General features: G+C 47.0%; 1 protein-coding gene across 4 annotated transcripts in view; it reads left to right on the forward strand.

The window, feature by feature from the left end:
* The first annotated feature begins 752 nt into the window (after positions 1-752).
* LOC132207865 (uncharacterized) overlaps positions 753-25,712 on the forward strand; it is a 33,889-nt gene continuing 8,929 nt past the window's right edge. The window contains exons 1-4 of one of the 4 annotated variants that reach the window (XR_009443925.1): positions 753-910; positions 7,244-7,376; positions 17,756-17,892; positions 19,670-19,828. Coding sequence is in view for 2 of the 4 variants with exons in the window: in XM_059643710.1 (XP_059499693.1) it covers positions 7,051-7,376; positions 17,756-17,892 (463 nt within the window). In the remaining 2 variants the exon portion in view is untranslated. Of the gene's footprint in view, positions 911-6,758; positions 7,377-16,193; positions 17,893-19,669; positions 19,829-25,712 lie in introns of those variants that run through there. The other 3 variants (XM_059643710.1, XM_059643709.1, XR_009443924.1) reach the window with 3 other exon arrangements.

A 25,712-nucleotide genomic window follows, 5' to 3' on the forward strand; every position in this document is an offset into this window, starting at 1 on the left:
TACACTGTGTTATCTTTGTTAGCCTTCCACCGCTACCATCTGCCTTATATGGGCAGGACAAGTCACCATGGATCTCATGGATCCTAACCTTCTGGATGAGCATACCATGAGGAACCTTGTTAAAACGTTCGTATAATCCATGTATATGTTATCAACTGTTCTACCCGAATTGATCACCCTTGTCACCTCCGTGAAAACTTCAACTGACTTGGTAAGACATAACCTGCCCCGCATAATGCCATGCTGGCTGTCCCTTATTAGCCCATACCTTTGAGACATGAGACACTCACCAGTCTGTAGTTTCCTGGAAAGTCCCTGTTTTCCTGCTTGAACAGAGGAACGACTTTATCCACTCACCAGTCTCCGCAACCCCTCCAGTGCCTGGCAAGGATATCAGATCCTATTGAAAGTGGTGTGTTGATGCATTTGTGTAATGATTGTGTTTTGTTTCAGCCCTAACATTCAAAGCAATGTAAGAATGTCTTTGTGCAGCAGGCGAGGTGTGATGAGACTGAGCCTTAATACAATTGCAAGATGTTGAAAATTTGCCATTATTTATGAAAACAGTGATAAATTTCCATGATCAACATTTCTGTTACACTGCAATGATTATCCCGTGGCATGTAAAATCAGAAAGATACGATAAAATGAGACTGGGTCATATGCAGGGAGAATGTTTGCCTTTGATGTCTGTAGAAGTCGTGAAATATTTCCATGAATCTAAGAGTCACTTTTCCGTTCATTGAAGGACACAATCATCGCCTTGGAAGCTTCATCACGATACTACTTTGATTTCTTCTTCCCTCTTCAGAAATGCAATGTGCAAACTCAATTCCTTGGTTTTGGAAGTCCCATTGAGAACACGATTCATTTGCGCCGGCAAAATGCTCTGACCGAGAAAGAATTGAAGGTGAGTTTGTAGTTTGGAAGATCGCAGCAATTTATGCATCAACTTCTTCATCGATAACGTTCCATTGCTTTCAAACTGCATTTTCCACTCTGCGAGATAATAACTGTTAGATCAAGCAACAGCAGCGGTAGATGGGCTATGGGGAATGCAATGTTACAAAACCCGATCCATTCAACAACATATTTCAGATCTGTCAACAAATTAAATATTCCAGCACAGGATAAAACAAGGAAGATGAGAGTGAGGAGGCAATAGTTCTGATGACTTTAAGAACAGAAATTTACCTTTCTCCATTCGAGCAAAAAAGCAGGCACACAAATAAATAATCATCTAACAATGCACGTGTGCAACAGAGGCTACAGAGGGACTAAAAATGCCGAATTGTTGTCATGCGTATTGCTGAAAGGGTGAGTGAAACAGATTCTGTGGTAAATTTGAAGAAATACGGATAATGCATCTCAGGACGTTGGAGAAAGAATATTTATGGACTGAGGCAAATCGTATTGCCCTTTTCAGGAGTTAAGAGGTTCATATTGAATTGAAACACTTCCTTGTGTGCTTAGTTGCAGCTGGATGACAATTTCTGTTCCTGGTAGTATTTAGCAAACTGTTAAAAGTGAATGTCACTGCACAGAATTCCAAACATAACTCCAATCAGTACAGAAAATATCCAAGGGGTATGATGAGTTGTATCCTCTCATGTTGAACAACGCAGCTCCAGATACAATGGAGGCACTGATGATAATCTTCCAAGAATCCTTAGATTGTAGAAAATTCTCAGAGGATTGAAAGATTGTGAACATAACACCATTATTACAAAGATACTTGGACAAAATAGTAAGCAAGTATTGCCAATTTAGGTCAACCTGGGGAGATGTTCATGCCGGCAATGAAAGATGAAATAACAGGGTACTGAGTGTGCTATAACATCCTACAGAGTTAACATCCTTTCATAAAGGGGAAATAATACTTGACAAACTTGCTACAGTGCTTTGAGAAGGAAACAAACATTACTGATGAAGGACCACCAGTTGATGTAGTACATTGAGATTTCAACAAAGCATTTGATAAGGTACAGCTCATAAGGTGTCTCAAAAGAAAAGAGCCCGTGTGTTCAAGGGTAGTATGTTCGGATGGACGGAGGACTGCATCGTAAATAGAAGTAGAGTTGTAGCAGCAGGATGGTAACTTACAAGTCATGTACGGCCACAGAGCGAGTGCTGCGGAGGCCGAACACCTCGTGTTGACTGGGTTGATTTCGGAAATGGCAGAGGGGATTGCTATGCTTAGGAAAGTTGGGCTACACTCACTGGAGTTTATAAGATTGAAAAAAAACTTATTTTTTCGACATTTAAGATTCTTAAGAGTCTTGATAGTGTATATCCGTAGAGATGACTCCCATTTGTGAAAGATTTTACACCCAGAGGCCACATTTTCAAATTGGTTGCCTATTAATTCAGGGAAGAATTACTTCTTTCAGGTTGCAGCAATTTATTGAACACTTCAACCAAGAGTTCAGGCAGACCCTCTAATAAGAGACACCACCTCTGTATTAATTCTCTAGATTTGACAGAAGATCGGCCCTGTGAGAGGGTCAGTACTGAGGTATTGAAGCTTTGTCAGAAGGCGAATAATGAGTGCGGGCACTGAAGAAGTGCCTCATTGACAGGGGTTCAGTCCTGACCCCTGTGAGAGTTCATCATTGTCAGATGGTCAATACTGAGACAATGCTTCCTTGTAAAAGGATCAGCACTAAAGATCTGCCACACATTTTTAGTGTCAGTATTGAGGAAATGCAGCAATATGAGTGGGTCCGAACTGTGGGAGTGCATTATTGTCAGAACGCCAAGACTGAGGCAGCACCTCATTCTAAGGTGAGGCAATGCCATACAAATAGAAGGTCAGTCCTGAGATATTGCTACTGTGAGAGGGTCAGAAATAAAGGTGCCTCCTTGTCAGATGGTCAGAACTGAGGGATTGAAGCATTGTCAGAGCTTCGTTGTCAAAGGGTCAAATCTGTGGGAGTGCGATATTGTCAGAGGATCAATGCTGAGGCAGTGCCTCATAATAATGGTGTGTTTTTGATGACAGCGTGCATCGAAGTGGTTCTTTTGTGATTCTATCAAGTGCAGTTAAAGGAATGCTTGCCAATTTTCTGAAAGATGAACATTTATTGAGGAAATAAAAGATGGAGAAAGAGTAATTAAAAAGAATAACAAGTAGAGAGTAACAAAGAATAAGCCTCATGTTCTTGTGGCCGTGAGGGACCCCTCGATCAATGGCTGGCCTGGAGGCTGAGGTTGTTCCTGGCACCGTTCGCGGTCTCATTCCGAGATGACGTCCAGTGCCGAGGAACAAAATGCTCCCTCTGCTCCGGTGTAACAAACGACATGGCAAAGCAAAAAACCAGTTACAGAAATAAAATTAACTGTAAAACAGGAATGCTGACAGGACTCATTCAAAGTCAACCATTTCTCAAATATCAAGAAATGTTACCCTTCAGCCCATCCTATTCATGGGGTTGGAACTGCTAGTACCACACGAATGCAGCATCACGACTGAGGCAATGCAGCACTGTGCGAGGGTCAGTATTAAGGGTCAGTTTTGAGGCAGTGCCTTGATGTTATGGAGTCAGAACATTATTGCCACATGTTCAATACAGACAGTGTGTTGACCCTCTGTCAATGCTTCAATGCCTCAGTGCCTACCCTCTGATAATGAATCACTCCAACAGTTCTGACCCTATCTTGCAAGACCTCAGTATGACCTTTCTGACCCTATTACAGTGGGCCACTGCTCCAGTATTGACCATCTGATAATGATGCAATACCTCAGTTCTGACCCTCTGGCAGTTGTGCAACACCTCAGTCCGCACCCTTTCATCATTCGGCGCTTGCTCAATTATGAGCCCTTTGTGAGTTAGTTGTGAGGCAAGACTTCATTGCTGCAGTGTCAGTGCTGAGAGCGGGCCTTTTTATTACCTCATCAGTACCTAAGGTACTGGCTAATTGTCAGCAGGTCAGTTCTGAGGCAGCGTCTCTTTGCCCGAACCCTGACTCTAAACCCAGCCTCAGCCCTAAACCCATACAAACGCTCGCCTCAGGCTAACCCTCACCTCAGCATTAACCCTAACCCTAACCCTATCCTCAGCGTAAACCCTCCCTACCCTCAGCCCTAATGCTGATCCTCAGACCGAACATCTAGTCTCAGCCCTAAAGTGAGCCTCAGCCCTACCACTAGCTATGGCCTCAGCCCTAAAATGAACCGTAATACACAGCCCCAATTAACGCTTAGCCTCAACCCCAACCCTCGCCTAAGCTCCAAGTCTAACCTCAGCCCTAACCTAACCCCCAACACTTGCCTGCCAGAGAGTTAGTCCTGAGGAAGTGCTTTAATTTCAGAGATTTAGTCCTGAGAATGCGCTTCATTTTCAGAGTGACCATCTGAAACAGCGTCTCATTGAAATGGGGTCAGAATTGCTGGAATGCTACATGGAATGGTGACAGATTGTAGGACTGTCGGTGGGTCAGATCTGAGGTAGTGCATCAACGGTGGATGGTCAGTCTTGAGGGAGTTCAGAGGATCAACGAAGAGGGAATGCCTCAATGCAATGGCGACAGAACTGAGAGAGGGCCACAGGATTAGAGATATGTCACATGATTCGAGATGGTAGGAAGTGCCTCATTGTCAGCAGGTCCGTTTTGTGGCCGGTCGCCATAGCTGGAGAGTCAGTTCTGAGGCAGTGCGTCTTTGTCAGAGGGTCTGTACTGAAGCAGTGCCTCATTATTCGAGAGGGTTTGGTGTGAGGCAGTATCTGATTGGTGCAAGGTCAGCCCGAAGGGAGTGCCTCTTTGTCAGAGGGTCAGTACTGAGTTAGCGACTCATTGTGAGGAGTTCAGAATTGAGGGACTGCCACGTGATGAGAGGGTCAAAACGGAGGTAGTGTGGCTGTATCTGACAGTCCGAAGGGAGTGCCATTGTTGGAAGGTCAGTTCTGAGAAACTGCCTCCGTGTAATGGCATCAGCATTGAAGCTAACCACGTGACGAAGTTATTGCAGTAGCATCAGAGGGCCAGATCTGTCGGAGTGCATTATTTTCAGAGGTGAATACTGAGGCACAGCCTCAGTGTAAGGGGGTCAAAATTAAGTGAGTGCCACACAATTACAGGGCAGTACGGAAGTATTACAGCACTGTGTGCGGCGCAGAATCGATGGAGTGCATCATTGCTATACAGCCACAAGTGAGGCAGCGCCTCATTGCAATGGATCAGAATAGGGTCAGTACTGAGAGTCAGTACAGAGGTAGTGCAGAACTGTGGAGGTGTCAGAACTGAGGGAGAGCACCATTGTCTGCTGGTCAAAAGTGCCCCATTGTCGTAAGATCAGAACTGAGGGTGTGCCGCACGATGAGAGGGTCAATATAGAGGAAGTGACTCTTTGTCAGTGTTAATACTGAAGTATGACCTCATCTTGAGGGGATCAGGCTTCAGAGAATGCCTTGTTGTCAGAGGGTCGGCACTGCAGCAGGGCTATGTTGTAAGGGGGTCAGAATTGAAGGAGTGCCACCCATTTTAGAAGGTCAGTACAGAGGTAATCTAGCACTGTCAGAGGTAAGTCCTGATGGAGTGCCTCATTGTCATTGGATCAGTTTTCAGGCAGTACCTCTTTGGCAGAGCGTCAGTACTGACGCAGTGCCTGATTGTAATGGGATCAGAATTCAAGGAGTGCCACTGCCTCACTGAGGTACTGCAGCTCTATCAGAGGGTCAGTGGCCTATTGTCAGAGGGTCTGTTTGAGCCAGTGCCTACTTGGCAGAGTGTCAGCAATTAGGGAGTTTGCCTTTATCAGAGGGTCAGAACGAGAGAGTGCATTTGTAGCAGAGTGTCAATACTCAGCCTTGTCCGCCCAAGTCCAACACCAGCACCTCCACATCATCCGCCCACCCTGAGGACTGACCCTCCACCAATGAGCTACTGCCTCACACTGGACTGACCAACAATGAGACACTATCCCTCCAGACCCCCTGACAAAGAAGCAGTGCCTCAGTACTGACCGTCAGGCAAGGAAGGCTCTCTGTCAGTACTGACCCTCTCACAAGGAGACACTGCCTCAGATCATGACCCTCTGACAATAATGCACGCCCACAGTTCAGATTCTATGACGCTGTTGCAGTACCTCAGTACTGAGTCTCTGTTAGTGTGGCACTGCTTCAATTCTGACCCTTCTATCATGAGACACTGCCTCAGCATCGACAGTCTGACAATAGTTCACTCCCACTATTCTGATGCTCTGACAGTGCTGCTATACCTCAGTACTCACTAATTAACAATGAGGGTTAGCGTGAGAGGGTGGCGAGGGTTAGGGTTTGGGTTAGGACCGAGGCTAGGCTTAGGCCTGAAGCCGCGGTTAGGTTTGGGGTTGGACTGATTAGACCCACTCTGACCCATTACAATGAGGTACGACCACAGAACTGACTCTCTGTCGATAAAGAACATGAGATGCTGTCAGCTTGTCCAATCAGAGGTCCAATATTAAGGAAATAGTGCACTGTTGGAGGGTTGATAAATATAATATAACATAAAGGGAGTGCTGCACTGTCAGAGGGTTAATGACGTGGGAGTGCTGAAATAGCGCAGAGTCAGACCTGAGAGAGTGCTGCACGTTCAGAGAGTTAGTACTGAGGGAGTGTTATAATGTCAGAGGATTGATATCAAGAGGCACCGCCGAAGGATCAGTAGCGCAGTACTGTCCGAAGGCCAATATTGAGTGAGTTCTGCTGCGTCAGTGGGGGTCGACATGACAGAATTGCGACACTATCAGTGTATGGATGTCAGACGGTCAGTTCTGAGGGAGGGCTACGCTGTTGGAGGGTCAATATTGAGTGTTTGCGCGACACTCAGATGATCACTTTGTTGGAGTTCTGCACTGTAACGGAGTGCCACACTGGCAGCGGGTTAATATTAAGGGAGTGCTGCACTGTCAGAGGGTTAAAGATGAGGGAGGGCTTCTCTTTGTGGGGGTGGGTATGAAAGAGAACCTCCCGTTCGGGGATCGATATTAATGTTGTAGAGTCAGTAGAGAGGCAGTGCTGCACTGTGGAGGGTCAATAAGAAGCATGTAGCTCCACTGGCAAGGTGCCAATGATGACAGAATGCTGCACTGCCAGAGGATCAGCAATGAGGGAAAACTGTATTGTCAGAGTGTCTTCGTCAAGAAAGTGCCACTCTGTCGGAAGGCCAATATTAAGGGAGTGCTGCACTGTCACAGGATCAATATTAGGGGTGTGTTGCACTAACAGAGGGTCAGTGTTGATTGAATGCTTGACTGTTGCAGAGCCAGGACTGAGGGAATCCTGCATCGTTACGGTGTCATCATTGAGGGAGTGCTGCACTGTTGAAGGGCCGATAGTAAGGGAGTGTGACACTGTCAGAGTGTCATTACCAAAGGTGGGCTACAGTATCAAAGGGTGAGTAATGAGGGAATGCTGCGCTGTCGGAGGGTCAGCACTGAGGTGGGCTGTACTGTCAGATCGTCAATATAAATAATAATGTCAGGGGAGTGCTGCATTGTGAGTTGGTCCATATTCAGGGAACGCTGAAACTGTCAGTGATGCTCAGGGTGTGCAACACTGTCAGAGGGAGTGATGTATTCTGAGTGTCAGCACGGAGGCTGACCTTCACTGTAATTGTGTCAGAATTAAAAGACCGGTCAGAGGATATAAAGTGAGGCATTTCAGAGCCATCAGAAGGTCGAAACTGAGGTGTTTCAGATCAGTTTGAGGGTGCCTCATTTTAATGTGGTCAGACTTGAGCAAGTGCTTCATTGTCAGAGGCTCAGAACCAAGTGAGTGCCTCGTTATCAGACACTGTCCTAAAGAGGGCCTTGTTGTTCGTGGCTGTGTTGTAAGGCAATTCCTCATTGCTGCAGGATCAGCCTTGAGAGTGTGCCAGTCTGGAAGGAGTGCCTAAAAACTGAGGGAGTGCGACACAATTAGAGATTCAGCGCTGAGTAAGTGCCTCATTGTCACAGAGTTAGTTCTGAGGCAGGGTCACATTGCCTGAGGGTCAATTCTGAGGGTGTATTAGGAGCAGACTGTAAATACTGAGTCAGTACCTCAGTGCATTGGATTCAGAGTTGATGGAGTACAAGATGATTAGAAGTTCAGTCGTGAAGTATTGCAGCTCTGTCAGAGGGTCAGAACTGAGGGGGCAGTGCTTTACTGTCAGCGGATCAGTTCTGAGGCAGTACCTCATTGCTGGAGGGTCAGATGTGGACGAGTTTCACATTGTCAGAAGGCCAGTTCTGAATAAGTGACTTTTTGTCAGAAGGCCAATACTCAGTCAGTGGCTCATTTTGAGCAGATCAGAATTGAGGGTTTGCAACACTTGTCAAGATTCAGTCTGGAGACATTACTGCTACATGCCTGAATTGAGGGAGTGCTACAAGATTGGAGGGTGAAAATAAACCCGAAAACAGTGACCCCTTTCAATAACCTGTAAAACACAGGGATGACTGTAAATAATCCCTAAAACGCAGAGGCCTTTGTAGGAGTGCCTCAGTGTAATGTTTTCAGAATTGAGGGAGTGCCACGTGATTACAGATTCACTGCTGATGGAGTAGCTCATTGTCACAGGGTCAGTTCTGAGGCAGGGCTGCTTTGCTGGAGGGTCACTTCTGAGTGAGTGTATTAGTATCAGCCCCGTGTTGTAGGGACTGTACTTTTCCAGGAAGACAGTTAGAATAATCTTTAATTATAAACTAATCTGAAATACTGTTTGACTTGTTAAGGTTACAATACATCCTGAGTCACCTGCAGAATACGCACTTGCTCTCCCTGTGTCTCTGGGTAAGCAAAGGTAGTTTCTTTCAGACTACTCTCGGAAATAAAGTGCTGCGCTGGTGGTCAGTATTGAAGGAATGCTCCATTGTTGGAGAATCAGTACTGAGGGAGTGCTGGACTGTCACAGGGCCAAGATTATGGGTGTGCTGTGCTTTCAGAAGGTCACAAGCAAACAAGCACTGCCAGACATAAAAAACAAAAGAACTGCGGATGCTGCAAGTCGGGAACAAAAAGAAAGTTGCCGGAAAATCTCAGCAGGCCTGGCAGCATCTGTGCAGGAGAAAACAGATTCAACGTTTCGAGTCCATTGACCCTTCCTCAGAACTGGGGATCTTCCTCAGAACAGTTCTGAGGAAGGGTCACTGGACCCGAAATGTTAGCTCTGTTTTTGCCTCCACAGATGCTGCCAGACCTGCTGAGCTTTTCCAGCACTGCCAGACAACTGACGCTCCGATTGTGAAACACTCCCTCAGTACTGACCCTCCAACACTGCGTACTCTCTGATGACTGATTCTCTGATGGTGCATCTCTGCCACAGAATTCACCCTCCGTCATACTGGTGTTCTCTCAGCAATAACACTGTGAGAATGCCATGCTCCCTTACCATTGACACTCTGGCCGTGGGACACCACTTCAAATTTAACCCTTCAGCAGTGCAGCACACACTCATCATTGCCTCTCTGATATTGCAGTGCTGCCTTCATACTGACCCTTTCACAGTGCAGGACACACTAATATTGAACATCTTCAAGTGCCGCTCTCCCTCAGTGCTGACCCCCCTCTCATTTCTGACCCATTCAGTGTAGCATACCCTTTATTCTGAACCCCTCAGTGCAGCACTCCCTCAACGCTGACCTGCTTCAGTGCTGACCCCCTTCAGTCCTGATCCCCCTCAGAACAGCACTCCCGCAGTGCTGACCCCACACTGTGCTGCACTCCCTCAGAGCTCACCCACTTATCGCTGACGACCCCCTCACTTCAGCACTCCCTGATGACCTGGTCGTGCATCACTCCCTTTCTCCGACCCCTCGGACGGCGCAGCACTACGTCAGCGCTGACCCGCCAACAAGATAATGTCAGAGAGATGTTCTCCCATCACATTGACCCTCTGAGACTGGAACATTTACTAATGTTGGCCCTCTCACAGTGAAGCTCTCCGTTTAGTCCCTCTGACAGACCGCATGCCTTTTATTACAGGTCTTTTGACAACGCACTGCCCCGTCATCATTGATTCTCTGACAGTGCAGCCCTCTGTTAATATTGAATTTGTGACAGTGCACAAGTCCATTAATATTTGCCCTCTGATAGTGCAGCTCTTCCTCAGTCCTGACTCTCTGACAATGCAGCAGTCCCCTAATTACTGTCAGAGGGTCGATACTGAGAGAATGCTGCACTGTCAGAGTCAGCTGCCCGCAGTCCTATCAGACATTCAGTATTGAAGGTCTGGGAGAGGGTGAGTGTCAGTGACTTCTGCACTGCAACAGGGCCAACAGTGGTGTCCCATGGCCAGAGTGTCCATGGTAAGGAAGAACTGCAATGTCAATGTAACAGGGTCAGGACTGAGGTCAGAATTGAGACAGTACTGCAGGATTAGAGAGTCAGTGTTGTGGCTGAGGAGCACTCTGAGGTCCAGTACTGAGGGAAAGCTTCATGATCAATGGGTCAGTTCTAAAGCTGTGCTACTTTGTTAGAGGGCCATACTAATGCAGTGCCTCATTGTAATGGGATAAGAATTGAGGGAATGTCGCACATGCATCACTAGCTCATCATTGACTGTCTAACAGTGCAGCACACTCTTAGTATTGACCTTCCAACAGTGTAGAGCAGTGTGACACATTAGGTATTAAGAGAGTACTGCACTGTCAGAGGGTCAATGATGGGAGAGTGCTGTGCTGTTGGAAGGTGTGTACTGAAAGGGAGCCGCCCTGCCAGAGGGCCTATATTAAGGCAGTGCAGCATTGTGAGAGGGTCGATATTTAGTGCATGCTCCTGTCTCAGAGGGTCAATTTGATGGGACAACATGCCTCTGAAACTAACTTGTTGGAGTGCTGCACCGCCTGAGGGTTCGTCTGAAGGGAGTGATGCCCTGTCAGATGATGAGCTTTCCCTCATCTTTAGCCGTCTGACAGTGCAGCACTCCCATAATATTAACCCGCTACCAGTGTGGCACTTGCTTACAATTGAACTTCTGACAGTGCACAAGTCCAACAAAATGATCCTCTTGAGTGTCGCACACACTCAATATTGGCCCTCCAACAGTGCAGCACTCCCTCAGGACTGACCGTCTGACATTGATACGTGGATCGTGCAGCAATCCTGTAATATTGATCCACTGACACAGCAGAACTCCCTCAATATTGTTTTTCTGACAGTATTGCACTACTGATCCTTGGGCAGTGCCCCTTGATATCAATCTTTTCACATTAGACCACTCCCTCAGCACTAACTCTCTGAATGTGCAGCACTTCTCAGGACTGATTCTGTGATATTTCAGCACTCCCACATCATTAACCGTCTGACAGTGCAGCCCTCCCTTTATATCAACCCTCCAACAGTGCAGTGTCTCCTTAATATTGGACCTCTGATTGTGTGATACTCCCTCAGTGCAAAACTCTGACAATACAGCACTCTCTCTGAAATAACTCTCTGATTAAGCACTTACTCTGTGCTGACCCTCTGAAAATGGAGCTTTCTCTCATGACTGACCATTTGCAGTGCTGCACTGCCTCAGTACTCACTCACCACAAGTGCAGCACTCCATTAAGAGTGATCCTCTGACAGTGTGGCACTCCCCTAATATTGGTCCACCGACTGTGTGGCACTCCCTTAATACTGACCTGCTCGCGGTGCATCACTGCTCTAATATCAAACCTGCAGCTCTATCAGAGGGTCTATACTGAGCAAGTGCCCCATCGTCAGCATGTCAATTCTGAGGCAGTGCCTCTATATCAGTGAGTCAACATTGAGGTAGCTCCTGACGGTCAGAATTACGGGAGTGCCTCATATTTAGAGGGTCATTAACTGAGGGACAGCCTCATGATCAGCGGGTCAGTCTTTACGGACTGCCTTATAGCCAGTGTGTCAGTTCTGAGGCAGTGCCCTCAATGTAACAGATTTAGAAATGGGGGAGGGGAAACATGATTAGAAGGTCAGTAGCAAGCTATTGGAACTTTGTCAGAGGGTCAGTACTCAGCGAGTGCCTCATTGACCTCGGGTCCATACAGAGGGTTTGCACTGAGGGAATGCTTCCTTGTCAGAGATTCAGAACTGAGAAAGTGCCTCATTGTCAGAGGCTCATTCCTGAGGCAGTGCCTCATTGTCAGAGTGACATAATCAGATAGCACTCCCTCAATTCTAAACCTTAATACTGACCCTCTGACAGTGAATCACTGCCTCAGGACTGACCCTATGATAATCAAGTGTTCCTCAGGACCGAACCATAGACGATGTGACTCTCCATTCGTGTTGACCTTCTGATAATGGGGTTCTCCTTAAGTACTGACCCTCTGACGGTTGTGCACCACCTCAGTACTGACCCTCTAAATATCTGCCACTCCGTCAATTCTGACCTCCTTACGATGAGGCATTACCTCAATACTGACTGGGGTGCAGGTCTCTGGCACAGAGTCTGTCGCTCTTGCAACGAAGGGAAGTGGGTATAGGAGGAGAGTGTTAGTCATTGGGGACTGAATAGTTAGAGAGACAGATAGAAGGCTTGTTTGGAACCGAAGAGACTCACGATTGGTGCGTTGCCTCCAGGTGCTAGGGTCCGTGTTGTCTCGGATAGTGTCTTTGGGGTCCTGAAGGGAGAGGGTGACCAGCCCCAAGCCATGGTCCACATAGGTACCAACGACATAGGTAGAAAGAGGGATAGGGATGTCAGGCAGGATTTCAGGGAGCTCCGCTGGAAGCTGAGAGCTCAAACAAACGGAGTGGTTATCTCTGGTTTGTTACCCGTGCCAAGTGATAGCGAGGCAAAGAACAGGGAGAGATTTCAGCTGAACACGTGGCTGCAGGGATGCTGCAGGTGGGAGGGCTTCAGGTACATGGACAATTGGGGCTCATTCTGGGGAAGGTGGGACCTGTACAAACAGGACGGTATCCACTTGAACCAGAGGGGCACTAATATCCTGGGCGGGAAATTTGCTAGTGCTTTTCGGGTGGGTTTAAACTAGCTTAGCAAGGGGATGGGAAACTGTGGTGTAGTTTCAGTACACAGGAGAAAGAGAATAGAGAGGACATGGACAGGATCTCAGTGTCACAGGAGTGTGCTGGCAAACAGCCAGCTGAATTGAAGTGCGTCTACTTCACTGCCAGGAGTATCCGGAATAAGCGAGGTGAGCTTGCAGCATGGATAGGTACCTGGGGCTTCGATGTTGTGGCCATTACGGAGACATGGATAGAGCAGGGTCAGGAATGGATATTGCAGGTTCCAGGGTTCAGATCTTTGAGTAAGATCGGGTCAGGTGGGAAAAGAGGGGGAGATGTGGCTTTGTTTGTCGAGGACAGTATAACGGAGGCTGAAAAAACTTTGGAGGAGGACTGGTCTACTGAGGTGGTATGGGCTGATGTCAGAAACAGGAGAGGAGAGGCCACGCTGCTGGGAGTTTTTTAATAGGCCTCTGCAAAGTTCCAGGGATCTGAAGGAGAGGATTGGCAAAACGATTCTGGGCAGGAGTGAAAGGAACAGGGTGGTCATTATGGGAGACTTTAACTTCCTAAACATTGACTGGAAATGCTGTAACTCTCGTACGTCGGATGGATGAGTTTTCGTCCAATGCACGCAGGAGCGTTTCCCGACACGGTACGTCGACGGGCCGACAAGACGGGAGGCCACACTGGATCTGGTACTTGACAGTGAACCAGGCCAGGTGTTTGATTTAGTGGTAGATGAGCACTTTGGACAGAGTGACCATAATTCGGTTACGTTTAGTTTCGCGATGGAGTGGGAGAGGAACATGCCACAGGGCAAGACTGACAGATGGGGGAAGGCAATTATAATTGGGCAAGACTTAGGAGGCAAAGAATGGGGTAGCAAAATGCAGGGGATGGGGACACTCGAAATGGGGAGCTGGTTTAAGAAACAGATATTGCGTGTCCTTGATAGGTACGTCCCTGTCAGGCAGGGGTCAGTGATAAGGTAGGGGAACCGTGGTTTACTAAAGAAATTGTATCTCGCGTTAGGCAGAAGAGCGAGGTTTATGTGATGTTGAGATGAGATGGATCAGTTGATGCGATGGAGAGTTACAGATGAGCAAGGAAGGATTTAAAGAGAGAGTTAAGAAGAGCAAGGAGGGGTCCTGAGCAGTCATTCGCAGGTAGAATAAAGGAGATCCGTAAAGTTTTCTTAACGTATGTGAGGAATATAAGGATGACTGGGGTAGGAATAGGGCCAATCAAAGACAGAAGTGGCAAGTTGTGTGTGGACCGGGTAGAGATCGGAGAGGTGCTAAATGAATATTTCTCATCTGTTTTCACTGAGGAAGAGGAGAATATCATCGAGGAGACGACTGAGATACGTGCTATTAGACTTGAAAGGATTCAGGTTAGTAAGGAGGAGATGTTATCAATTCTAGAAGGTGTGAAGCTAGATAAATCCCCTGGGCCTGAGAGGATTTTTCCGAGAATTCTCTGGAAAGCTCGGGAGGAGCCGGCGGAGCCCTTGGCTTTGATCTTTGAGTCCTCATTGTCTGCAGGTTTAACACCAGAGGACTGGAGGATTGCAAATGTTGTGCCCTTGTTAAAGAAGGGTCGTAGAGATGAGCCAGGCAATTACAGCCAGTGAGCCTTACGTTGTTGCAGGAAAAGTTTTGGAAAGGGTTAGAAGAGATAGGGTTAATAATCATCTCGGAAGCAACAATTTGATTGGAGATAGTCAACATGGATTTGTCAAGGGCAGGTTGTGTCTCACAAACCTCATGGAGATTTTGAGGAGGTGACCAAGCATGTGGATGAGAGAAGGCCAGTTGACGTAGTGTACGTGGACTTCAGTAAAGCCTTTGATAAGGTTCCACATGGTAGGCTATTGGAGAAAATACGGAGCCATGTGATTGAGGGAGATTTAGCAGTTTGGATTAGAAACTGGCTTTCGGTAAAAAGGCAACCAGTGGTGTTTGATGGAAAATATTCAGCCTGGAGTCCGGTTACTAGTGGTGTGCCTCAAGGATCTGTTTTTGGCCCACTGCTGTTTGTCATTTTTATAAATGACTTGGACGCAGGCATAGGTGGATGGGTTAGTAAGTTTGCAAATGACACTAAAGTCGGTGGAGTGGTGGACAATGTGCAAGAATGTTGCATGTTGCAGGGAGACTTGGATAAAGTGCAAAATTGGGCGGAAAGGTGGCAAATGGAGTTCAATGTGAGGTGATTCGCTTTGGGAGGAATAATAGGAAGGTACAATACTGGGCCAATGGAAAGATTCTTGGTTGTGCGGATGTGCAGAGGGACCTTGGCGTCCATGTACATAGATCTCTGAAAGTTGCCACCCATGTTGATAGTGCTGTGAAGAAGGCATATGGGATGTTAGACTTTATCGGTAGAGGGATTGAGTTCCAGAGCCGTGATGTCATGCTGCAACTGCACAAAACGCTCGTGCGACCTGTTCTGGTCGCTCCATTGCGGGACGAATTCGGAAGCATTGGAAAAGGAGCAGAGGAGATTTACCAGGATGTTGCCTGGTCTGGAGTGAAGGTCTTAGGAGAGAAGGCTGAGAGACTCGAGTCTGTCCTCATTGGAGAGAAGAAGGCTAAGAGGGCCTTTAATAGAAACATACAAGACGATCAGAGAAAGATGAGTCAGGGTGGATGGTGAGAGTCTTTTTCCTAGGATGATGATGTTGGCTTGTACGAGGGGGCTCAGCTACAAATTGAGGGGTGATGGATTGAAGACAGATGTCAGAGGCAGGCTCTTTACCCAGAGAGTGGTAAGGGCGTGGAATGCCCTGCCTGCCAATGCAGTTAACTCAGCCACATTCAGGGCATTTAAACAGTCCTTGGATAAGCATAGAGATGATGATGGGATAGTGTGAGGGAATGGGCTTAGATTAGTTCACAGGTTGGCGCAACATGGAGGGCCGAAGGACCTGTTCTGCACTGTATTTTTCTATGTTCACAGATGACACTAAAATGAGTGAGAGAATAAAGTCTGAAGAGGACAATGAAAATCTGTGGAAGGATGAAGAAAGTTAAAGTGAATGGACAAGGGTCCAGCAGATGGAGTCCAATGATAGTAGATGTGAGGATATCCATTTTGGTAGCAATTATTGAAAAATGGAGTCTTGCTTAAATGGTGAAAAATTGTAGCATGCTGCTCCGCAGAGTGAGCTGGGCAGCCTTGTGTCTGAATCAGGTAGTTTGCAGATGCGGCTGGTAATTGAGACAGCAAATGGAATAGTGTCCTTCATTGCGAGAGTGATGCAGTTGAAAAATCGGGAGGGTATGCTACAGTTGTATAGGGTGCTGGTGAGGCTTGGTGTGGAGTAGTTTGTACAGTTTTAGTCTCCTCACTTGAGAAAGGATGTACTTGCACTAGAGGGGGTGCAAAGGAGGTTCACGAGGTTGATTCCAGAATTAAAAATGTTGCTGTATGGGGAGAGATTGAGTAGACTAGGATTGCAGTCACTGGAATTTAGAAGAATGAGGGGTGATCGAATAGAAACTTTCAAAATTATGAAACAAATGGATCGGAAATTGTTTCCACTGATGGGCGAAATTCCAACTCGGGGGCACAGCCTCAAAATAAGTGTGAACAGATTTAAAACTGAGTTGAGGATGAGCTTCTTCATCCAAAGGGTTGTGAATCTGTGGAATTCTCTGCCCACTGAAACAGTTGAGGTTCCCTTGTTGAATGTTTTGAAAGCCAAAACAGATAGATCTTTGAACAGGAAAGGAATTGAGGATTACGGTGAATGGGAGGGTAAGTGGAGCTGAGTCCGCAAAAAAGATCAGCGGAACGAGCTGGAAGAGACAGATGGCCTACTCCTGTTTTATTTCTTATGTCCGTATGTCCTTAGATTGCCATCCTTGTCATTCCTCCTTCCCTGGAATCGGCCAGTTCTGAACTGAAGAGCAGGTCTTTAAACAACTCCCACGTATCAAATGTTGACTTGTTCAATAAAAGCTCCTCCCAATTAATACTGCTCAGCTCCTACCTAACACTGATGTAATTTTCCCTCCCCCAATTTCGTCCCTTCCCACAAGGTCCTGATGATCCATGGCTGTCTTAAAATGTAAGGAGATGCGATCGCCCATTTAAGAAGCTCCTGGTTCACTGTTTTTCCCAAGTGGGAATCAGCTGCAGGCTTTCTTGTTCCACGATGGGGGAGGAGATGGCCTAGTGGTATTATTGCTGGACTGTTAATTCAGAGACTGAGATAACATTCTGGGGACCTGTGTTCAAATTCCAGCACAGCAGATGGTGGAATTTGAATTCAATACAAAAGAAAATCATGAATTAAGAATATAATGATGACCATGAATTCATTGCCAAATGTCAGAAAAACTCACCTGGTTCACTGATGTGCTTCAGGGAAGGAAACTGCCACCCTTACATGATCTGGTCTATATGTGACTGCAGACCCACAGCAATATGATTGACTTTGAACTGTCCCCTGGGCAATTAGGGATGGACAATAAACACTGCGTAGCTAGTGATGTCCTCCTCCCATTAACAAATAAATAAAATTGGATTCTACATCTTCCGATCCAAGATCGTTTCTTGCTCTCAGACTAATTTCTTCGCTTACAGTCACTTTCCCTCCTGCCTGTCTTTTTGGAATGTCGTATAGCCCTGCGCACTTAGCTCCAGTGTTGATCTCCTTGTAACCATGTCTTTGTAATTGCTATAAAATCATGCCCGTCAACCTAGAAATGTGCTTTAATTTGTTGATTTTGTTCTGAATACAATGAGCAACCAAGCAAAGAGCCATGAATTTAGCTTTATCACTTGATTTCACCTCTTGACACTATTTACAGCTGTTTTCTGTTTGTACATGCTGTCTTTTCCAGTACCACGCTGAGTATTGTTATCCCGATAGTTCTTTCGTATCAGTCCGTGTGTATTCCTGGACGATTGTGCTCGTGTGGTCTCAGGAGTTGCGGAGGTCACGGCTCTGGGACAGCCGTTTCATCGCCCGATGCTGCAGGTAAGAAGAAAAGAAAATCTCTTGCTCTGAGCTCTGCAAACCTGGGCAATGTCAAAAGGGATACAAGGTCAAAAGAATTTCAACAAGAATCTCAAAATTAACTGCTGAATTCATATCAACATTACGGGGATCGCCCAACTTAGTGGCCACAACATCCCACTTTCTATTCTTCACAAACAATCCAAAGGCTGAAGTATCCGTATCCCTCTTACCTTTTATGGTTTTTGAGCTGATTTCTTGTTTCTAACTTGTGCATATTTGTGGTGCCTTATGACTTCTTGCATTTAGCAATTGATAAACTCACTCTCTCAGGAGTTCAGGAGAAGCTAGTTTTATAGAATCCCCAGTGTGGAAACAGGCCACTCAGTTCAACAAGCCCACAGCAACCCTCCAAAGAGCATCCCACCTAGACCCATCCCCATTCCCCTACTCTATCCCTGTCAGCCTGCATTTCCCATGGCTCATGTACCTAACCTACACATCCGTGGGCACTGTGGGTAATTCAGCATTGGCAATCCACCTAACCTGCACATCTCTGGACTGTGAGAGGAAACCAGAGCACCCAGCAGAAACCCACACAGACAAGGGGAGAATGTGCAAACTCCACACAGACAGTCATCGGAGGCTGGAATCGAACTCGGGTCCCTGGTGCTGTGAGGTAGCATTACTAACGACTGAGTCACCGTGTCACCCTGAGTTATCTTGACTCCTTCTGAAACAGAGGAAGGTATCCACAAGACAAAGATCCTTTTTAATCAGCTTAATTCATACCAACTGAGGTGGATCTAGTTGGGTGTGTAAAGAAGGGGAGTCTTTCACGAGGGAACTGAACAATTTGGGAGACTCAGTCACCGAGGGAGCCTGACCCGAAGACTGGTCAAAACAATAATGATTCGATATGAATTAGTTGGAATGCAGCTGTTAACAGTAATCCTCCATCCCTATGTGGGAGCGAGATTTAACATTCAAAATCAAAACTGAAACTCTTGAACAAGGTAGTTCAAAACAGCCAGTTCTCTGATTGAGGTTGTGGACTTGCTCGCCGAGCTGGCTTCTTCTCATTCAGACGTTTCGTCACCATGATCGGTGACATCATCAGTACAGCCTCCAATGAAACGATGTTATTCTACTCTGTCTGGAATTGACACTGTCCAGTCTGTTACCATGAGTACTGTCATTTCCGGTTTTGATATGTATGGGCTTGTATGTGGGGGTCCAATTGTATCTGTTGGTTGGTTGCATTATGGGTGGAGAATCACGCCTCTCAGAGGACACTGCGACAAGGTAACCGTAGTAGCCCAAGCCAAGCATAGACATGCACAGGAATTCCGAGAGGCATGGTTCTGCACCCGTTCTCCAGCCTCACATTCTTGGTCTCTTCAGTCTGAATATGATCACTCAACCATATCCTTCATGACAAACAATAGAGTCTTACTTCCCAAAATCTAGAAACAGGACTGTCCAGACAGTTCCATTTGTTCTAATGATATCATCTTCTGCTGGAGGGATTCCAAAATGTCTGCATTCTTCCTCAACTGAGCATTCCTTGCATTCGTGGTTGACAGAGCTGTCAGCCACGTCCATTGTGCTGCAGGGTTCCCAAGCGGAATATGAGTTGCTGTTCCTGCAACTTTGGGGTGGCATCATTTGTGGCACTGCAGGAGGCCCATGTTCAGTTTGGTTATGACTTTTGAGGAACGGATGGTCCCTTTGAGATTGAAATTGGAGAAAGATTTCAGGATTTTTTCATGTTCTTGTCTTTCTGTTATGCCCCTAGGAAAAAAGCAATGAAAGTGCCGTTAATTTTTTGCATGGCGAGCTGCTGCATACTAACCGGTCTCAAACCATTACCAACACCTTGCCCTTGTGAAGGCAGATATGGATAAGGTTCTCAAAGCTGATAGAAAATTGAAACCACTCTAATCCTGTGACGATGGTAAGTTTCCCTTCTTTAAAAAAAAATGCTTGCAGCTGAATTCGCATAATATAGAGCACAGTGGCTCTGGTTAACACCACTGTCTCAATTCCACCCTTTGATGACTTTCTGTGTGGAGTTTGCACGTTCTCCATGTGCCTGCATGGGTTTTCTCCGGGTGCTCGAGTTTGCTCCCGCAGTCAAAAGATGTGCAAGGTTTGTGGATTGGCCGTGCTAAATTTCCCAAGGTGTTCAGTGACGTGTAGGTTAGGTGAGTTATAGGTGGATGGGTCTGGGTGGGATGCTGTGAGGGGCAGTGTGGACATGTTGGGCTGACCGACCTGTTTCCACACTGTAAGGGTTCTCTGATTAATGATTCCATGATTTTACTGAGCGCAAAGGTACAATATTAACTCGTCATATTTGTCTCACCTCTTTACACATTGACAAGAAAGCTTTAATGTCAGTTTCTATGCATTTGCAACTTGTCTGCTGTCTCTGACAAGGCTGACTATATCTCCTTCTCTAATGCACATCTCCTGTCCCCTAACACTGAGAGGTGACACTTGCTTTTCATTTAGTACAATCAAAAAAACAATAGCCTCCATATTACATCCAGCGGCTTCTCTTAACACTCACACACTGTTCTTTTTTTCCTCCAGGTATTGACCACTCATCATTTCTAATTCCTCATCTCATCTCTCTCTCATGCGCGCTCTCTCTCTCATGCGCGCTCTCTCTCTCATGCGCTCTCTCTCTCTCTCTCTCTCGCTCTCTCTCGCTCTCTCTCTCTCTCTGTCTCTCTCTGTCTCTCTCTGTCTCTCTCTGTCTCTCTCTGTCTCTCTCTGTCTCTCTCTGTCTCTCTCTGTCTCTGTCTGTCTCTGTCTGTCTCTGTCTGTCTCTGCCTCTCTCTCTCTCTCTCTCTCTCTCTCTCTGTCTTTATCTCTCCTCTCCCTGTTCTCCCCCCTCTCCCAGTTCTCCCCCATCACTTCACTCACAGGCACCAACAGAGGCTCACAGTCACACTATGTTGCACATGCATATTCTGTCCCTCATGCACAAACACACTGCACACACACTACCACAAGTCTCAAGTACACACACACTACCACAAATCTCTCCCTCGCGCACTTAGGTTTGCAAATTCACTTGCTGTCAAGCTCACTCACACTTAGAGACACACTCACTCCCTCATGCATGCTGTAACACTCCCTTCTTGTGCTAACTCCCTTTCACACACTCTCAAGCACAGTCACTGGCACACACATTCTGTCGTGCGCACACACACACTTTCATGCACTGTCTTTGCACTCTTGAGCACAATCATATGCTCACCTCTCTCTTGCACACAGTCAATTTGATTTGAGTCAGAGATAATGGGAGCTGCAGATGCTGGAGAATCCAAGATAATAAAATGTGAGGCTGGATGAACACAGCAGGCCAAGCAGCATCTCTGATGAAGGGTCTTGGCCCGAAACGTCAGCTTTTGTGCTCCTGAGATGCTGCTTGGCCTGCTGTGTTCATCCAGCCTCACATTTTATTATCTTGATTTGAGTCACATGTGCCCAGGTACAGTGAAAAGTTTTCTTCTGCATGCAGTATAGACAGGTGATATTAAACAAGGCGCATTAGTGAAACGGAACATAGTGACAGCTGCAGAGAAGATGTACAGAGAGCAAGATCAAAATTAGATTTAAGCTTTTCAGTGTCCTATTCAGATGTCCAATAACAGCGGTGAAGAAGCTGTTCTTGAATCTTTTCACGCATGTATACAAACTTTTTTTACATCTTCCCTTCAGAAAAAGGGAGAAGAGAGTGTAATTGTGGGGTGAGAAGGGCCTTTGATTATGTCAGTTTCTTTGCCGAGGCAGCGGGAAGTAGAGGTGGAATCAACGAATGGAAGGCTGGTTTGCATGATGGACTATGCTGTGTTCATGACTCTGCAGTTTCTTGTGGTCTTAGGAAGAGCTGTTGCCAAACCATGCTGTGACATGCATCCAGATAGGATGCTTTCTCTGGTACATGAATGAAAGTTGACCTTGCGGACACTCCAAATTACCTTCGCCTGCTGGGGAAATAGAGACATTTGGTGTGCTTTTTTGCCCATTGTGACGATCTGGGTGGACCAGGAGAGATTGTTGGTGATCGACACTCTCAACTATCTCCACCTCAGCAACATCTCTCTCACTGTCTGATGCAGGCGCTCACACACTCACATTCTGTCACCTATTGTGTCTGTCTCTCTCTCCCTCTCTCCCTCATCGCCCATCTCTCTGTCGCTCTCTCTCTCTCTGTCTCTCGCGCTCTCTCTCTCTCGCGCTCTCTCTCTCTCGCGCTCTCTCTCTGTCTCCCCCCCCAACCACTCTGGCTTTGTGTCTCTCTCTCTCTCTCTCTCTCTCTCTCTCTCTTTTTCTCACACACCAACTCATTGCTCAGTATTCCATGGTATCTGAATTGTTGGAAGAATTAACTTAGACTGAGCGTGGATTTTCCCCCAAATTAGTTCGGACAAAGCAGAACCAATTCTGCCTGGAAGAAGAAAGGCAGGAGCCATAATAATTAGGGATTGTTTTGCTAGAGGAACCGTGCTGTGATATGCATCCAGATAGGATGCTTTCTGTGGTACATCAATGAAAGTTGCCCTTGTGGGCACACGGAATTGCCTTAGCCTCCTGGGAAGTAGAGACAACGGTGTGCTTTTTTGCTCATTGCGATGATGTGGATGGACCAGTGAACTAATCTAAGCCCATCCCCCTACACGATCCCATTATCATCCATATGCTTATCCAAGGACTGTTGAAATGCCCCTAATGTGGCTGAGCTAACTGCATTGGCAGGCAGGGGGTTCCACATCCTTACCACTCTCTGAGTAAAGAACCTGCCTCTGATATCTATCTCAAATCTATTATCCCTCACTGTTTCGCTGTGCCCCCTCATACAAGCTGACGTCATCATCCTCGGAAAAAGACCCACACTGTCCACCCTGTCTCATCCACTGATCATCTTGTATGTCTCTATTAAATCCCCTCTGAACCACCTTCTCTCCAATGAGTACAGACCCAAGTCCCTCAGCCTTTCTTCAGAAGACCTTCGCTCGGGACCAAGCAACATCTCCTCTGCACCTTTTCCAATGCTTCCACATCCTTCCTGTAATGGGGCGACCAGAACTGAACGCAATATTCCTAATGAGACCGCACCAGCTTTTTGGACAGTTGCTCCGGATCTCCATCCCACTGCCAATAAAACCTAAAACACCGTAAGCCTTCTTCACAGCACTGTCAACCTGGATGGCAATTTTCAGGGATCGACATCGATGGACACCCTCTGCACAGCAACACTACCAAGAATCTTTCCATTGACCCAATATTCTGCCTTCCTATTATTCATCCCAAAGTGAATCACCTCACATTTATCCGCATTGAACTCCATCTGCCACCTTTCCGCCCAATTCTAACCGATCTACCAATGCCTCCGTCCAAGTCATTTATAAAAATGACAAACAGCAGTGGTCCCAAAACAGATCCTTGAGACAAACCAGTAGTAACCAGACTCCAGGCTGAATATTTTGTATCAACCACCACTGGTTGCCTCCTGAGCCAAAGCCAGTTTCTAATCCAACCTGCTAAATCTCCCTCAATCCCATGTCTCCATGTTTTCTCCAATAGCCTACCATGTGGAACCTTATCGAAGGCTTTACTGAAGTCCATGTCCACCACGTCAACTGCCCGACCCTCATCCACGTGCTTGGTCACCTTCCAAAATTACTCAATGAGGCTTGTGAGACACGACCTGCCCTTGACAAATCCATGTCGACTATCTCCCATCAAATTGGTGCTTGCTCGATGATTATAAATCCTATCTCTTATAATCCTTTCCAAAACTTTTCCTGCAACAGACGGAAGGCTCACTGGGTTTATAATTACCTGGGTCATCTCTACTGCCCTCTTTGAACAAGGGCACAACATTTGCAACCCTCCAGCCTTCTGGTCCTAAACCTGTAGACAATGAGGATTCAAAGATCAAGGCCAAAGGCTCCGCCGCCTGTTCCGTAGCCTCCCAGAGAATCTGAAAGTTTTGAAGGATGATGCGTTGTATCCGGAGGTTGTTGGGGTGGGACGTCAGGACGAGGGAGACTTTGTTTTGGTTGTTGTTGCGGGGTGGGGTGAGAGGGATTTGTTGCAGAAAATGCTGGAGACACGGTCGAGGGCGTTATCAACCACAGAGCGGGGCAAGTTGTGGTCCTTGAAAAATGAGGACATGTGAGATATACGGGAATAGAATACCTCATCCTGGGAGTGCAGATGCAGAGGCAAAGGAATGGGGAATAGGGGATGAATTGTTGCAGGAATATGGTGGGAGGAGGTGTAATCTTGGTAGCTGTGGGAATTGGTGGAGTTGAAATGGATATTTGTTTCTCAGTGGTTGGAAATAGAGTGGTCCAGGTAGTAGAGAGAGGTATCAGAGATTGTCCAGGTTAACTTCAAGTTGGGGAGGAAGGTGTTGGTGAAGTGGATGAACTGTTAGAGCCCCTTGTGGGAACACGAGGCGATGCCGATACAGTCAACAATGTCACGGAGGAAGAGGTGGGGTTGAGGGCCAGTGTAGGTGCGGTTCCTTGTAACCTACAAAGAGGCAGGCATAGCTTGGGCCCATTTGGCTACCCTGGCCACCCTCTTTGTCTGTAGGAAGTGGGAGGAATTGAAAGAGAAACTGTTGAGGGTTGTTCAAGGACCGGAACATCCCCCTCCTCAGTGGCCAAAAACACCCTCGACCGTGTCACCCGCGTTTCCCACAATTCATCCCTCACACCCGCACCCCATAATAACTACCAAAACAGTGTCCTCGTCGCCCTCACGTACCACCCCACCAACATACGGATTCAATGCGTCGTCCTCCGACCCTTCTGCCATCCGCAATCCGACCCCACCACCAAAGACATTTTTCCCACCACCCTGAGGTGACCCCCTTATCCGCTCCACACTCCCCTCTAGCACTCCCTACACCCAGCACTTTTCCCTGCATATCCATAAATGTTGTCATCACAACGTTTAAAATTCACTGGTCCCGATACCTCACCCCCATCCCAGGCCCCAGGAAGAATGTCCTCATCAAACAGATGTTGACCTGCACACCTGGTAATGTGGTGGACTGTATCCACTGTTGCCATTGTGGCCCCCTCTACATCGGGGAAACCAAACAGAGGTTTGGGGACCGCTTCACCTGTGCTCAGTTTGCACTAAAGAACTGCACCTCCCAGTCGCGAACTGTTTTGACTCTCCCTACCAATCCTCAGGTAACATGTCCATCCTGGGCCTCCTGCAGTGCCACAATGATGCCACCTGAAGGTTGCAGGAGCAGCACCTCATATTGCGCTTGGGAACCCTGCACTCCATGGTATCAATGTGGACTTCACAAACTTCAAAATCACCCCTCCCCCTCCCGCATCCCAAAATCAGCCCACCTATCCCATCCTACCACCTCAAACCCCACCCCCATTTACTTCCTCCTAACCTCTTCCCGCCCCGGAGACCTGTTCGTCCTCCCCGGACTGGCCTATCCCCTCCCTACCTCCCCACCTACACTCACCTCTGCTGGCTCCATCCCCACCTCTTTAACTTGTCTGCCTCCTCTCCACCTATCTTCTCCTCTATGCATCTTTGATCCGCCTCCCCCTCTCTCACTATTTATTTCAGAACTCTCTCCCCCTCCCCCTTTTCTGATGAAAGGTCTCGGCCCAACGTGTCAGCTTTTGTGCTCCTCAGATGCTGCTTGGCCTGCTGTGTTCATCCAGCTGCACACTTTGTTATCTCTACATCTCTTAACAACCTCATTAAGTGAGTTCGAGAGCGAACTATGCAGGGTAGACTTTGGGTTTATCATTCTAACTTGCCAGTCCTGAAAGATG

This window comes from Stegostoma tigrinum, unplaced genomic scaffold (genome assembly GCF_030684315.1).
Source record: "Stegostoma tigrinum isolate sSteTig4 unplaced genomic scaffold, sSteTig4.hap1 scaffold_183, whole genome shotgun sequence".
Lineage (NCBI taxonomy): Eukaryota > Metazoa > Chordata > Chondrichthyes > Orectolobiformes > Stegostomatidae > Stegostoma > Stegostoma tigrinum.